Genomic DNA, 12,439 nt, shown 5'->3' with positions numbered 1-12,439 from the left:
ACACCATTATCATACAACGAATTTCGCTTTATATTTTGTATAATATGTTTTATATGTTTTTATCTAACATAACATTATTGCGTTTGTGGTTTGAGTATAAATGATAATATTGTGTAATAATGAAATGCGTTCTTCCATTTTATAGAATTAATCATGCTAGGTTTTTAAAAAAATATATATATTTTTTTTACTTCTGTATAACTTTAAATAAAATGGATCACAATCAATTTAAACAACTGCACAGAAAAAATGAATAAATGTCAATCTTTTTTTCCTGCATTTTACTCCAGACCTGCAGATGGCAGTAAATGTCAGCAAATGCTGCACATGCATGGTGGTTATGTTTTGATTGTGGTGTCGACATGTTTTGCTGTTGTTGATTTACAGTGATGTTTTATTTAGTTTGGTAGTGTCATTCACAACTGTTTATTTCGTTGTTGTAAAGATGGACTCGGACGAAGAGGAAGACAATAATGACTGGGAACGCAGTTTAGAGTCAGACATTTTGGAGACTGGTGGGTTTCTATCTGGACAACCGTGAACTTCACCATAAATATGTTTTTGTAGACAACATTTACTCAAAGTATTCATGTGTCTTTAGAATAAAGTGTTAGTTTCTTTGGCATAATGTGTCATGGCAGTTTTGAAATATAGACTGTATTAAGGTTTGGTTTAGGTGACTGCCTCGGCTGGGTCAGTTGGCATTTCTGTGTGGAGTTTGTATGTCCTCCCCCTGTTCGCGTGGGTTTCCTCTTGGTGCTCTGATTCCCCCCACAGTCCAAAGACATGCGTTATAGGTAGTGCCAGACGGAATCTGCAGACATTTTTTGCTATTTCTGCGCAGAATTGTTAAAAATCTGCGGAATTATTTAGGGAGTATCATAACTAAAACCCTAATATATGTAATAAAAAAACAATACCGTTTAAACTTTTATTTAATGTTTAAAATGCAAATCCAATTAGATCCTCTTTATTTGGTAAACAAAGCAAGTATGTCATATAATATATCTACTAAAAGACTTACTAAAATACTAAACCTACTAAACCTACTACTACTAGACCTACAAAAATATTACTTTACACAATGTATAGTAAATAAATCATATAAACATTTTTTTTATGTTAGTCAATAATATTACTGAAATTAATTAAAAAAACTGAAATAAATATAAATTTACACACATTTACACAAGTAAATAAACCGAATCAACGATGGGCTAAAATTCTGTGGAATTCTGCATGCGCTGATTCCGTGTGGGATTAAAGCTTAATTCACACATAGTGTATGGATGGAAGAGTGTATGGGTGTTTCCCAGTGTTGGGTTGTGGCTGGACGGGCATCCGCTGCGTAAAAATGTGCTGGATAAGTTATCTGTTTAACTTACCCTGATTAATAAAGGAACTAAGCCGAAAAGAAAACTAACGAAAACAGTATCTGTTTTATGTGTGTCTTGACTTATTATTTCAGAAGGAAGTTCCACTGATAGAGTTTCATTGACATCCCAGAGAGTGATCCTGCATTTTGACCTGGACTGTTTTTATGCACAAGTTGAGATGATCCGAAATCCAGCCCTCCGGACCAAACCTCTTGGTAAACCACCAAATACAGTTGAAGTCAGAATTATTAGCTCCCCTTTAATTTTTTTTTTTATTTTTTTTTAATATTTCCCAAATTATGTTTAACAGAGCAAGAACATTTTCACAGTATGTCTGATATGTTTTTTTTCTGGGGAAAGTCTTGTTTTATTTTGGCTAGAATAAAAGCAGTTTTTAAATTTTTAAAAGTTATTTTAAGGTCAATATTATTTGCCCCTTTAAGCTAATTTTATTTTCGATTGTCTACAAAACAAAGCATCAATATATACAATAATTTGCCTGGTTAGTTCACCTAATTAACCTAGTTAAGCCTTTAAATGTCACTTTAAGCTGTATAGAAGTGTAAAATATAAAGAAAAGCATTATTTACTGTCATCAATGCAAAGATAAAATAAGTCAGTTATTAGAAATGAGTTATTAAATCTATTATTATTATAAATTTGTTGAAAAAAATCTTCTCTCCGTTAAACAGAAATTGGGGAAAAAAGAAACAGAGAACTAATAAATCTGAGGAGTTAATAGTTCTGAGTTCAACTGTAATACAATTTTTTTTTTTTTACACAGTATAAAATCTTTATTATTTGACTGTTTACATTTTGTTTTATATTCTTTTGCAAAACTTATGAGCACGTTTTTGTGTTTTCTGCCATTTAATTCAAATAAAATACTTTTGTAATTCTTGTCTTTTGTAATGTCATGTCTTTACTTTTTTTAGGGATACAGCAGAAATATATTATTGTAACCAGTAATTATGTGGCAAGAGAGCTTGGCGTGAACAAACTGATGTCAGTGACAGATGCAGTGGAGAAATGTCCACAGCTGGTGCTTGTAAAAGGAGAAGATCTCACTCATTACAGAGAAATGTCCTACAAAGTCACTGGTGAGAACATCATATGTTTTATGTGTACTGCTATGCATATGTGTCCATAAAGTGCAAGTGGGTCAAACACAAAAAGGGTTTTTTAAACATCAAAACAAGTTTAATAATACAACTTCATTTTCAAAGTAAAAAGATTAAAAAGTGTCCCTTTTTCCAATACATTTTTAAATGAACGTACATTAAAATCCACTAAAATGTATTGAGTACAACAACAGTTTTTTATATATATCATATCAATCGAATGCAGAAGAGAAGGTAGATATTTTTTTCAAATCAATTGTGTGTAACCCAGACTTTTACAGTGTGGGGTGCCTGAATATAATTGGATGAACTGGCAGTGGACATTGTTACTCTGATTAAAACAAAGACAAACATTCTGACACACAAAGCATATTTTCGCAAAATAATAAATTACTTTAGCATTGTTTTTCATAAAAAACAAGTATGTTACATTAGCACATTTCTTAAATTTCTTTAAACATATTGGGTTATTTGGTCACACTTTATTTTGATGGTCCGTTTGTTGAATTTAAGTTACATTGCATCTACATGCCTGCCAACTTATTCTCAGTAGATTATAAGTAAACTTATTATAAGTAGATTATATTATGTAGAGGAGTGATTCTTGTAAAATAAATAACAAATAAATGACATGCATAGATAAATAAAATATAGTAAAGATAACAGTGGTTTATAGTTTTCAGGTATTCACTATTCAGGAAGAGATATGGAATAATCAACATGGCATAGTCTTCATTATATATTATTTAATGTTTATTAAAGTTACAAAAATTTTCTTGTGGCCGGTTGTTTTAAAATTTGAAATATTGAAATGTTCACACAGTCACAGGCCTTAAAGGGACCGTTTACTCAAAAATTAAAATTTACTCACTATTTACTCACACTTCACTTATTCCAATACTATAGGAGTTATTCAATTATATTCTTTTTGTGAAATAATTGTGAAAAAAACTCAAAAATGGAAAGTAATTTTTTGGGTGAACTTTTTATTTAAAAATGCAAGCAGATGATAAACTTTTACTCCATTACAATTTAACTATATTAAACTATAATCCCAACATTGCATATCCTGCGGTGTGACTATTGTGGATGCATACATTGCAATATCTATGCTGAAACGGTATATCGTGCAGCCCTAACTTGGCCAAAAATATGCTCTCACATTGTTAGTGCTGTGTAAGCATTATCAATATCAATTTTACGTGGATATAAAAAGAAATTTAAACAAAATAGATTGTTGCGTTTTCTATAATTTGCTGTGAAAAATTGTTTGTCTTATTATTTACTATGTATATGTAGACATTACAAAAAACATTGTCATAGAATTTTTGTAGTAAAAATGTGTATGAACCCTGCTAGTATCTTTGTGTAACACTAAGTTAGGTATTTTTAAGTACACATATTAAATCTGTGTATTAAAGGCATAGTTCACCCAAAAAATAAAATTGGCATCATTTACTCACCCTTACTTGTTCCAAACATAGCCTTTTTTCTGTTGACTGCAGAAGAAGATATTTTAAAGAAATCTGGAAACCATTCACTTCCATTGAATTTGTTTTTCCTCTAGTGATTTCTACAAAATATCTTCTATTGTTTTTAACATAAGAAAGATACTCATGAAGGGTTGGAACGCCTTAATAGAGTACATTTTAGGGTGAACTATACTTTTAAGGCATACAACAATGCCTTAAAAAACTGTCAATGACTTTGTTTGCCCAAGAATTGCTGATGTCGTACTGCCCTCTAGTGGAGCGGCTGGGCTTTGATGAGAACTTCATGGACGTTACAGAAATGGTGGAGAAACGAATAAAGGAGACCCGTATTTCAGATCTCTCCTTCAATGGACACGTATACAATCATGAAAGTGAGTTGTTGGAGCACTGCTTAATATAAAAAATGTTAAACTCCTTTTCATCAAACATTAGTGACAGATCTAGCCTAGTATTTCGTAGTTTGCTGATTCAGATTTTATAAATGCAATTAATTATCTAGAAGAGCTGAACTTACGCTTTTCCTTGTATAGTTTATAATGAACTACTATAATTTCTTGTCATACTAAATCATCTTGCTGATCTTCAGGTGTTGTGGTTGATGAGGAGAACATTCGTTTGGCTGTCGGCTCTGTGATTGCCGCTGAGATGAGGCAAGCCATCTTCAGCACACTGGGGCTAACTGGCTGTGCTGGTGTCGCTAGCAACAAACTATTAGCCAAGCTGGTGTCAGGCAGCTTTAAACCCAACCAGCAGACCACCCTCCTGCCTCACAGCAACGCTGAACTCATGAGCAGCCTTACAGGACTCATCAAAGTGCCAGGTAACATCACACAGAAACTCACCCATTCAGTTGCTACCTATCAATGCTAGAACTGATTTTAAAGTTCTTATTTTAAGACATGGCTCAGTGGTTACCACTGTCGCCTCACAGCACTAAGGTCCCTGGTTCGAGTCCTGGCTGGGGCCAGTTGGCATTTCTGTGTGGAGTTTGCTTGTTCTTCCTGTGTTGGCGTGGGCTTCCTTTGAGTGCTCCGGTTTCCATCAACGTCCAAAGACATGTGCTATCGGTGAATTGAATAAACTAAATTGGCCTTAGTGTATGTGTGTAAATGCAAGAGTGTATGTGTGTTTCCCAGCACTTGGTTGCGGCTGAATCAGCATCAGCCATGTAAAACATATGCTGGAATAGTTGGCGGTTCATTTCGCTGTGGCGACCCCTGATAAATAAGGGACTAATGAATTCATTTTTATACATAATTTGGAGTGCTCCTCCTAAACATCTGAGGGCTCAATAAACATCTGCTGGTTTTAAAATGGGTCTAAAAACATACCTTCGACAGACGTTTTTTAATGTCTAAATTTATTTAAGTATTTGAGTAAATCAGTTGGTAGCTGATTTTAACTTTGCTTTAACTTTTTTTTGTTTGTTTGATTAAGCTTTGCCCATTCTGCTCAGTTGGTAGCTGATTTTAACTTGTTTGTTTGTTTGTTTGTTTGATTGAATAAACTTTATTGTCTGTTCTGCTTGACACAGAAAGTAAATTTGTCTTTAACACTGGTGACAAATACAGTCATACAACAATTACATAATAGCAAGACCCACGACAATTCCATTCATTAAAAAATAAAAACTATCTTCGTCCCATACATATTACTACAGATTATTTTCAACAATCACCCAATTAGCTTCATACAATGATCCAATTGTTTTGCTTTTTTCAAGTTTTTTTTAGCACTTTAGGATTTTCCTTAGTTTGAAGTGCATTTAAATAAAAATGATTAATAATAATAATACATAAAGCACTACATAGAGCTTCACCTGAGTGTCTGCTCTTTTATAGTCCTTCTCATTCACTCTGTCTCCATGTAAACTTCTGGGAGAAAGATTGTATTTTTACTTCAAGCCTGAAAATTCTGGAATGCACTTCCATTTAACACCAGAAGTGCTTCAACTTTTGATCATTTTAAAAAGTTAATTAGGATGCATTTATTTGAAGTGAAGGTTCAAATTTCTGGTAGTTCTAAAGTGGTTAAAAACTGTAATGAAATTTCTATCTCCTTTTAAACGCAAAACAAGATGTTCTGAAGAATGTTGGAATTGACATTCATGGTATAAAAAATATACTATGAAAGTCAATGGCTGTTTTATTCTAGCATTTTTCAGTATATCTTTTATTGGGTTTAACTGAAGAAAGAAACTCAAAGCAGTTTAGAACAAGTGGAGGATGAGTAAAGGCATAATTAAATATTTGGGGTAAACTATGCCTTAAGTTTGTTTGTAATTGTTCTCATATTTTTTTATTTTTTTATAATGTGTTTAGTTTTACTGTAGAGCTTTAATAAAAAGTGCAATACAAATAAATGCATTATTATGGATTATTACAGGGATTGGTTACAAGACACGTGAGAAGCTGAAGGCTCTGGGTTTGGTTAATGTGAGAGATCTACAGTTGTACCCTTTGTCCGATCTGGTGAAAGAGTTTGGAGAGATGAACGCTAAGAGGATCCAAAACCTCGCCTGTGGGATTGATGACTCTCCAGTGACTCCAGCGGGTCCTCCTCAGGTATTCTGCACATTTAATGATTATTCAGGTGAAAATGAAGCAGTCTTAACTGGACAGATTTAATATTGGGTATGTTTTAGGATGGGTTTACAATACGCATTTACTCATTTAGCAGAAGTTTTGATCTTTGGTTTTTAATGTAAGAGCAAAAAAGTATTGTATCTACTTGTAATTAAAGCAACAAAAAACGTTCATTCATTCATTTTTCTTCAGCTTAGTCCCTTATTTATCAGGGGTCGCCACTGCGGAATGAACCGCCAACTATTTCAGCATATGTTTTACACAACAGATGCCCTTCCAGCTGCAACCCAGTACAACTGAAACGCCCATACACTTTTGAACACACATACAATTTAGTCCGTACCCACACGAACACAGGAGAACATGCAAACTCCACACAAAAAATGTCAACTGACCCAGATGGGAACCAGTGACCTTCTGAGCCATCGTGTTGCCCACAACAACAAAAAAAACAATATGTAAATAATAAGAACATTTGTAGTTACTCTAATGCTGTATTTGCATTTTGTGTAAATATGTTCATATACTATAATATATAAGACGTCCTCTGTAAATCATTGTTACTTTAAATGATCAGGAAAAACATACAGGCAAAGCTATATCAATACACGTGGCTCCGTGGCTCTTGTCGATACATTGAGGTTTTTTAAAGTCTCTGCAAGAAAAATAATCTGCAATAACTTTAAATACTGATATAAACAATCCTTATTGGTATTATTAATGTTTAACCAAGTTGAATTTTTGTGTGTATGTGATTTAGTCCCTCAGCGATGAGGACTCATTCAAGAAAATGTCCACTCTAGAGGAAGTTCTAAAGAAAATTGAAGAACTGCTCATCAACCTTACTGAGAGGTGAATGCATTTATTTTACATTATCCAAAACAAAACTGATTGGTGTTTGTTAGCCATTGTTTATAGTTTGGTTCTGTTTTTTGAATTTACTTCAGGATGCACAAAGATGGCAGGCAGCCACACACACTGAGACTAACGATTCGCAAATACACTGTCACCAATCGCTGGTTTAATCGAGAGAGTCGTCAGTGTCCCATTCCCAACCACACCGGGCTCAAGATCACAGGAGGTACTGTTCTGTTTAGAGCTTCTCCATTCAGAACAAACTAACCCAGCAAACAATTTTTTATGTGTAGTCATTCATTTCTGTTTATTTGAGGAGTCTAGTTTAGGCTATTCTTAGACGTCTATTAGAGTTTCACTGACAGCCCAAATTTAGTCTTGTTTAGCCAAGACATCTATTAGACATCTTTTAAAAACAAATAATGCTTGCTGGGGAGAATCATGATTTTGTTTGTAAAATGGAAATCACGGTTCTGAATAGTGTCGTGGTTTCCGGCTGTTCCTTTAATGAATCAACTCCAACTGGATGTTATGAATGTCAGAAGAAAAGACTTTATTGTAATATTTTCCTAAAATGCAGTGACGTCCATAAGCAGACCCATATCTAGTCTCTCTTCAGGACAATCTGATGTCCCTCCTTTGTGTGTTCACAGCTGGTTCCTGGTTTAAAAGGCCTTTCCCAGCTCCTACTCCTTTATGAACCAAATTTAAAGCCCCCTCTTCTTTTTGGCCCTTATAATGTACAGATCTAAAGTATTCATAACTGTTTTGCCACATATAGTTGAAATTTGCATTGTTTTCAAACATCTAAACTGAACCCTTTCTCCCATACAGTGTGTTTTTTTTTCAAACATGCATGACAGTTACAACATGTGTTGTATAAATTTCATGCTTTTCTGGCTTTGTTTACATAGATGGTTCTCATTCTATCCTCAAGTCCTCTCTCATGCTCTTTTATGACCTCTTGCCTTAACATATTAGCTGTTTTCAAAGACATATAATGGCAAATTCATATGGTCCTCCTCTCACCCTATTAAATGTGTCATTACATAGCTTTATAAAATAAAAATCTACTTCAATAGACAACTTAACAAAACAAATCAGGTTCAGACTATTTTATTTTTTATTATTTTTAAAAATGTGTGCGTCACTTTGTAAAATCTCATTTTGAATTAATTCAGTAGCTCAGTCATAAAGACTATAAAAATGCTTTCTTACTAAATGAATCAGCATTTTTAAAGAATGTCTTGAATTATTAGATTTTTTTATGGTAGCTTGATGCTTCGGTTGAAGTGTTAAATTGCTTTCAAACTGTGATTTTGTCTTTACTGTTTACATAAGTGTTTATATCAGAAATATAAACTATTATCCCAGTACATGCCATCATTATTTCATTGTTTGTAGCACATTTGCAATTTTCATCTAGAGAGACTTTAAATGAAACATTTTTAAATGTGAATCCTTTCAGAATAGCGCAATTTTTATAAAAAGTAAACCTCAAAAAACTGTTTTAGTTTATCGTATATATTATTCACTCATTCATTCATATTCTTTTCAGCTTAGTCCCTTTACTCATCAGGGGTCACCACAGCAGAAGGAACCACCAACTACAATCCAGTAGTGGGAAACATCCATACACACTCAATCGCACACACACACACACACACACACACACACACACACACACACACACACACACACACACACACACACACACACACACACACTACGGCCAATTTAGTTTATTCAATTCACCTATAGCGCATGTATTAGGTCTGTGAGGGAAACCGGAGCACCCGGAAGAAACCCACGTGAACAAGGGGAGAACATGCAAACTCCTCACAGAAATGTCAACTGACCCCAGGCGGGACTCGAACCAGCGACCTTCTTGCTGTGATGATAACCACTGAGCCTCTGTGTTGTCTGAATAATTAGGCAAATTATTGTATATCAATGGTTTGTTCTGTAGACTATCGGAAAAAAAATAGCTTAAAGGGGCTAATAATTTTGTCCTAAAATGTATTTTTAAGAATTTCAAACTGCTTTTATTCTCGCTGAAATAAAACAAATGAGACTTTCCCCAGAAGAAAAAATATTATCAGACATACTGTGAAAGTTCCCTTGCTCTGTTAAGCATCATTTGGTAAATATTTAAAAGGGGGTTAATAATTCTGACTTCAGCTTTATATATCAATATTAATGCTATTGCACCAGATGACTTAAATAGCTTTAATAGGAAATAAAGTACTATTTTAGATTTATTGTAATGATTTTGTAGATGAGTGAATAATGCATAAAATATTCACTGTTATGGTTAAACTCTGAACTGTGGAGCTTATCAACTATAACTCAACATAGCATATCCTGCGATGTGACTACTGTGGATGCACACAATGTGGTATCGATGCTGAAACGATATATTTTGCAGCCATTATTGATAAGAATAAGACTGAAGTGTTTTTACAGCCATAAGTGAGGACTGCTCTTAATAGGCACATACACAGATTTCTGTAAATAAAAATGCATTACTGAGATCATTGAAGTTATTATAAACCAAAGCATATCCTGATTTTAAATTTCTAAATTTCTAAATCAAATTACGAATAGAGATCATGTAGCTGTAGTTTTGTTTGCATGCTTTAATTGTAAAATGCCTTTAAATACCTAATCATTTCACAAGTCACATGCATATATAATATAATATAATATAATATAATATAATATAATATAATATAATATAATATAATATAATATAATATAATATAATATAATATAATATAATAACCTGCAGTGGGATTATTGTAACATTAGCAGATTTTTTTGTTGTGCTGGATTGTTTGTCTTCATATTCACCTCTTCTTTTGGTATTTTAGGAAGCAGCGAGGCTGTGCCCCAGTTACTGTCACTGTCGATGAAGCTCTTTCATAAAATGGTGGACCCACATCAGCCTTTTCATCTGACTCTGCTCAATGTGTGTTTTAGCAACCTGCAGGCTAAAAGCTCCAGCAAAAGCTCCATCGCTTCTTTTTTTACACACAAATCTCCTTCAACAACACAAATCCCATCTCAGCAGGTCAGTATGTGTGCTTTTCTCCATCCACCGCTATTAATATTAATAAAACAATTTAAATATGAAAAAAAAATCTTTCTGACTCTATTTTACTGCTGAAATGGTATGTGTTGTGTTTCTAAAAAGTCATCTCTTTTTAACTTTATTTCTTTACATGATACTGTTTATTAAGGATAGAACTTGAGGATGTATCCCTAATTAAGAGGAATAGGAAGTCGGACAGTTCACCTTTTATTGTATTCATATTTAAAGAAATGTAATGAAAATACAGTAAACAGTGATACATTTATTTATTCATTTTCTTTTTTCGGCTTAGTCCCTTTATTAATCCAGGGTCGCCACAGTGGCATGAAGGGCTGGAAGGGCATCCACTGTGTAAAACATGGGCTGGATAAGTTGGTGGTTCGTTCTGCTGTGGTGACTCCAGATTAATAAAGGGACTAAGCCGAAAAGAAAATGAATGAATGAATGAAAATCTTATGTATTATGTTAATTTATTTTATTATAGATTTTTTTTCTACAGTTATGGATGACTTCTATTTAGATAACATATGATAAACTATTTAGGTTTTTATATGCTAATCAATTCAGCAATAACGTAAACGGCAGTCGTTAACTTGTTCTTTTTCTCCTTGTCACCAGGTGGACTCTGATCTCTGTGAATCTGTTGCATCTTCCCATTTCACTCAAGCAGATGTTTTGCATAAAAATGATAAAGCGTGGAAACCAGTAAACAACACATCAATATCTCCAACCCAAACACAGTCGACCTCAGTCAACCCCAAATCTTCCCTATCTCCCAGACAGCCTGTTTCAGAGCACTCACAACATGCAAACATAAACATCAGACCGCCTTGTTTGAGCAGCGCTCCCAAAACAACATTGCATTTCAAGCTGCCTCCTAATGTTGATGCGGATGTATTCAAACTCCTTCCTGAACACATTCAGATGGAGCTGATGTCCAGTTTTAAAAAGGGAGACTCCTTTTACAGACCCGCTGACACAGAAGATGTTGACCCAGAACATCAACCCACGTTTGCCTCTCGCCAACCAAAAACACCAAAACCTTGTGAGTCTGCAGTAAATGTCTGCACAAATTCTGCTTCTAATCCCCATGAACTCAGCCAGAACTTTTCATCTCCTCAGTCGATCCCGGAGTTCAGTTCTGAACTTGTCATGGTCACAGAAAGTGACGATATCCCACACTCCACTCAGGCCATTCAGCCAGAAGTTCCTGCAAATGTGGACCCTTATGTGTTTTCACAACTTCCTGCTGATGTGCAAAGGGAATTACTGACCGAGTGGAGACAGCAGAGGCCGGTCCTCAAAATCCCTTCAAAACACTCACATAAATCCTCCAATAGCAGAGACAGGAAGACCTCGACTAAAGGCAGCCAGTGTAACAACATACTGAAATACTTCAAACCCAACTAAAGACACAAACACTTTAGTGCTGTTCTATAATACAAAAGATCCTTTGTAAATAAAGCGATTGTTTTCAGAAAGTTTAAAAACTGTCATTTACTCAATTTCATGTCAAACCTGATATGACTTCCATTGAACAACATCACGCATTAGGTTAAATAATGACTTCACTTAAAGGGCTCTATTTTAATGATCTAGGCACAAAGTCTAAAGCGCATGGTGCAAAAGTATAAAGGGCATGTAAAAGTCCACTTTTGCTATTTTAAGAACTGGAAAATACCGGGTCTGCGGCTCTGTCTGGTATAACAGGGTTGTGCTTATTCTCTTAATGAGTTATGGGTGTGTTTTGAACGTAATGTGCATTAAACCAAGTCTCATCTCCCAGTAAGAGTCAATTGCACATGGCGCATTTGCTATTTACATGGCAGACTTTTTTTAAAGTGACATTTAAAGGCTTAACTAGGTTAATTAGGTTAACTAGGCAGGCAAAAACTGAAAAAGAAAACAGTTAAAC

At 34.3% G+C, this 12,439-nt stretch overlaps 1 protein-coding gene across 4 annotated transcripts; it reads left to right on the top strand.

Annotated features, from left to right (window-relative positions):
- Positions 1 to 323: 323 nt before the first annotated feature.
- poli (polymerase (DNA directed) iota) lies at positions 324 to 12,014 on the top strand. Of its 4 annotated transcripts, none has more exons than XM_087251911.1 (11): positions 324 to 354; positions 446 to 515; positions 1,472 to 1,591; positions 2,312 to 2,476; positions 4,218 to 4,361; positions 4,577 to 4,810; positions 6,376 to 6,554; positions 7,336 to 7,427; positions 7,523 to 7,656; positions 10,304 to 10,503; positions 11,143 to 12,014. In XM_087251911.1, exons 1-11 carry the CDS (start codon positions 328 to 330, stop codon positions 11,932 to 11,934), a joined length of 2,157 nt encoding a protein of 718 aa, XP_087108037.1. In that variant the 5' UTR covers positions 324 to 327; the 3' UTR covers positions 11,935 to 12,014.
- The last annotated feature ends 425 nt before the right edge of the window (positions 12,015 to 12,439 follow it).

The sequence above is a fragment of the Danio rerio genome, chromosome 5, assembly GCF_052040795.2.
Source record: "Danio rerio strain M-AB ecotype USA chromosome 5, GRCz13ab, whole genome shotgun sequence".
Lineage (NCBI taxonomy): Eukaryota > Metazoa > Chordata > Actinopteri > Cypriniformes > Danionidae > Danio > Danio rerio.
Note: the sequence above shows the minus strand (reverse complement) of the source record. Positions and strands in the feature narration are given on the sequence as shown.

Bases quoted from the DNA above. Each gene is read 5' to 3' on its own strand.
- poli (XM_087251910.1), top strand. From the start codon at position 328: ATGCATGGTGGTTATGTTTTGATTGTG. The intron at 516-1,468 runs GTGGGTTTCTAT...TTATTATTTCAG, and splicing joins GTCAGACATTTTGGAGACTG to AAGGAAGTTCCACTGATAGA. The intron at 4,362-4,576 runs GTGAGTTGTTGG...GCTGATCTTCAG, and splicing joins ACACGTATACAATCATGAAA to GTGTTGTGGTTGATGAGGAG.